Here is a 4,351-nt window from a genome sequence, read left to right as displayed (position 1 = left end):
ATATATATATATATGTGCGGGTGTGTGCTTGTTTATTTATACATAGCGAGTAGATACAACGCGGATAATAGAATATAAGTATATGTGTATATTCATTTAACCACATGACCGCACGTTTATTGCACAGAAAAATTTAGGAATAAATTCGACATATCTATTTTTGGCACGTATACGCGCACACACACACACATACACACACACACACACACACACACACACACACACACACATAAATGTGTGTATGTGTCTATGTTTAGCTGCTAGAGCAAATTAACATTATATATATATGAGAGAGAGAGAGAGAGAGAGAGAGAGGGAGAGAGAGAACGATACAGTATGTAGTTCGCTGAAATACAATTGTGGATATGATCTAAATTAAGTCTTTGATGACGGTACCTCAGCGTAGACGAGATTCAGTAATTACGAAAATATAGAATATATATAAATGTAACTACACACACACACACACACACACATATATGCATACATACCTATGTGTGATTGTGTGCGTGTGTGTGTGTGCAATTGTGTGTAAGCTTTTTACCACAACAAAGATTTAAATTAGGAACATAACCAACATAGTCACGCGTACAAGTGCATGCATGGTACACACACACACACACACACACACATATAAATTTATATATACATATATGTATATATATATAAATGTAGATAAACACACACATAAACGTGCTATACATACATACACAATCGCACGCACTATATATATATATATATATATATATATATATATACGAATATACATTTACAAACGCATTTAAATATAGATACAAAGATATAAACGTGGAAGTATTAAAGAGAAGGAGAGTAGACAAGAGTGAAAATAAGATGAGATAATTTATGAAGGTTTGAAACACCGAGTTTCACGGTTCCGATTTTCGGACAATCATAAATAATTGAATAGTACTAGTTAGGGGCCATCAGGCCACTGAGTAGGTTCTGTACTATTCTCTGTTCATAATAACAATAATAGTAATAATAATAATAATACTCATAATAATAATAATAATAATAATATTAATAATCCATTCTACTATAGGCACAAGGCCTGAAATTTTGGAGGAGGAGACTAGTCAATTACATCGACCCTAGCGTCTTACTGGTACTTAATTTATCGACTCCTAAAGGATGAAAGACAAAGTAGACGTCGACGTAATTTGAACTCCGAACGTGCAGACGGACGAAATACTGTTGAGCATGTTGCTCGTCGTCTTGATAATAATAATAATAATGACGATAATAACAACAATAATTATTATTATTGAAAGTAAACAAACAAGAGTACATATATGCTTATCTATCTATCTATCTATCTATCTATCTATCTATCTATCTATCTATCTATCTATCTATCTATCTATCTATCAGCATATGTATACATTACATATATATACGTAATAACTATTTATACGTTCATTTCTATGAATATATATCATTGTGTGACTGTATACACATAGTGTAATTTGTATCACTCGCAGTAAAATATGCAACGAATAACATGGCATACATATATAGATAGAGCGTTGGAGCAGAGGAATGAGTGAATACAGTAACAGAATAAAAGACTGTTTTGGTTAAATAAAAACTGAGTTAAATACGTAGACATATACACATAGTCGGACATATCTGTACACACACACACGCATGCTTCACTGTGTTGATACTATTGCAGGTAACAAGTATTTTTCGATATTGTCGACCTCCTGCAACCTTGCAACTGTTGATATGACATATCGATCAATACTTAATTTAGAAATAGAGAACTAATTAGTTGCTAATATAGAACAAAGGACTCGAAGTCTTCATGTACAAATACACAGAGACATTGTCTTCGTTTTCTTTCTCATCTCATATATATATATATATATATATGTATTTATATATATGTATGTAGGTATGTATGTATGTATGTATGTATGTATGTATGTATGTATGTATGTATGTATGTGTGTGTGTGTGTGTGCGTTTGAGTAAATATATGCGTATGTTTGTGTATACATATACATCTATCTATCTATCTATCTATCTAGTCGTCTGCCTATCTAGTCATCTCTCCATCTCACTCTCACTTTTCTTTCTCTTGTTTTCACCTTATTGTCTTTTGTTATATTTTTTTACTATTTTCAACATAAATTTTCATACCATCTGCATCTTCATCTGGATAGGCTAAATGTAACAAATTGCCGATGTCTGTGTTATTGTCTTTCTGTGTTTTCCAATCAAACGTCACCTGATGGTAGGTATCTTTCTTCCTTTTCCTGCGTTGTTTTCCAAATTAATTTGGCTATTCGTTTCTCTTCCTGTATATACACCGTAAATATACACACTGTAATGGCACTAGTTGGAAAACGGTTTTCCTTTCTAAATCAAAATGCCATTTTAGTATCATATCTTACTCAATCTCGTTATGTCTTTCTTTCACTTGTATCACAATCCTTGTCAAGTGACACTTTTACAATTACGTTATGGTAAGCGGCTTTAGGTCTGAGCATGCGCAGTGTAGTCTGTTGTTTCTCTTTCTCGTATCTCTGCTTTTCTTTCTCTTTCTCTCGTCTATCATGCTAGACAGTCTGTGACGAAGAACCAATATACGGATGGTGGCGTATCGTTATCGATTTGTTCATTCATTCATTCATGGAAAAAGAAATCATTCATAAACACGGTGGTGACGTCAGTTATGTAGGTGTTTCTGTTTGCATTCGTTTGCCTCTCTTCTTATGAATGAATTCTCAACTGCCGCACCGTGTTTTTACAACTGTAAACTACTCGGTGGTTGATTATCATCAGACATCGCAAACGATACTCATATATAGAGATAGTCGTGACCTTGCTGAGAAGTAGATGGAGGGGGATGTTTTATCGTTTTCCTTCGTTGTTTGGTCTACGAATACACCAACTACTATACACTCAGATATAAAGCACTGGTAGTAATAGTAGTGGTGCTTGATATGAAGAGAGTAACTAGTTGTAATATTGGTTATGTTGATCGTCGCGTGCGCGCGCGCACACACACATACACACATTACCAATATAACTGCAGCTAATAACATATGCTGAAGTTTAACTTCGTCCCTGACTTAACAGATTTATGACCAAAAACATCCAAACCATGACCCCCCCCCCAGCGGTATAGGCTTTATAGTCGCACTTTATTCAATGTGTATATTTTTCTTGTTTTAGATGATAGAACTTGATTCGAGATTCGTGGCTGCTATATCTAGCAAGAGGAGCGACCACACCAAGGCTTTCTTGTTGGCCTTCAATGGCACATTTTAGTCGTGGTATGTCATGATGGTAGTCGAGGTATTGCTTGTGATGGTTGCCGTGATCGTATTCCAATAATGTTATATGTGCCAACTGCTAGGTTCATATCCCAGGTTTTTGCCATTCCAATTCTCTTCACTCTAGGAATGGTATAAATACACGCGCGCGCACACACACACACACCATTATCACAATCACTACTGCGGTAAACAGAAGATATATTGACAGGGCATTGTTTTTGTTTGGCTTCTTCCTCTTTTTTTTTACAGACAATAGGAAGTGCTTTGAGACAAATTAGAGGCCTTCTCTAATATAATGTAGCATTGTACAGGAAAGTGACGCAGCATATCAGAGTGATCATATTATAGTATGGTGTATGACTGGTGTAGTGTAGTAATAGTATAGGGCATTGGTGTTATAAAATACAGTGTATAGGGTTGTGTAATATAATATAGCATACTGCAGGTGTTTAGTTGAGCAGATTAGTATATACGTGCAGCATCTTTTTATCTTTTACTTGTTACAATGATTAGACTGCGGCCATGCTGGCGCTCTGTCTTGAAAAATTTTTAGTCGAATGAATCGACCCCAGTACTTTTGGTCCACTGAGTGGTAGTAATAGCATTAAATAACTATTGGTATAATTATTGTTGTTTAAACCCAAATCAATCTTGATCCAGATCAAAACCATGATCACAAGCATTTTAGGCTTGATGTCTCCCGTCGTTATTAGAGATAATGTATTTAAGACTTTATCCAGTGTATCATGCATTTCTTTTATTAAGATGGAAGTGCATGACTGAAAAGGCATTTGGTTGCTATTTCTAGCAGGGAAAAATTCTAGAGAAATCCTGTTGAGAATCAGTTGTGATGTAAAAAAAAAAAAAAAAAGATTCACCGAACACAATTATCACCATATATAGATGTAGATGCTGTATGCATGTATATACGCATACATACATACATACATACATACATACATACATACATAATACATACTTAATACATACTTACATACATATATATATATATGTGTGTGTGTGTATATATCTATATATACATA

General features: G+C 34.5%; 1 protein-coding gene across 2 annotated transcripts in view; it reads right to left on the bottom strand.

The window, feature by feature from the left end:
- The window catches only part of LOC106874082 (neuroepithelial cell-transforming gene 1 protein), a 29,376-nt gene that overhangs the window by 14,135 nt on the left and 10,890 nt on the right, over nt 1-4,351 (bottom strand). The window contains exon 1 of one of the 2 annotated variants that reach the window (XM_014921677.2): nt 2,167-2,789. The exons of the other annotated variant lie outside the window; for it this stretch is intronic. Within the exon in view, the coding sequence (XP_014777163.1) occupies nt 2,167-2,181 (15 nt within the window). The 5' untranslated portion in view covers nt 2,182-2,789. Of the gene's footprint in view, nt 1-2,166; nt 2,790-4,351 lie in introns of those variants that run through there. 2 annotated transcript variants of the gene reach the window in all.

This window comes from Octopus bimaculoides, chromosome 2 (assembly GCF_001194135.2).
Source record: "Octopus bimaculoides isolate UCB-OBI-ISO-001 chromosome 2, ASM119413v2, whole genome shotgun sequence".
NCBI lineage: Eukaryota > Metazoa > Mollusca > Cephalopoda > Octopoda > Octopodidae > Octopus > Octopus bimaculoides.
The sequence above is the reverse complement of the archived record's forward strand: the minus strand, read 5'-3'. Positions and strand labels throughout refer to the sequence as shown.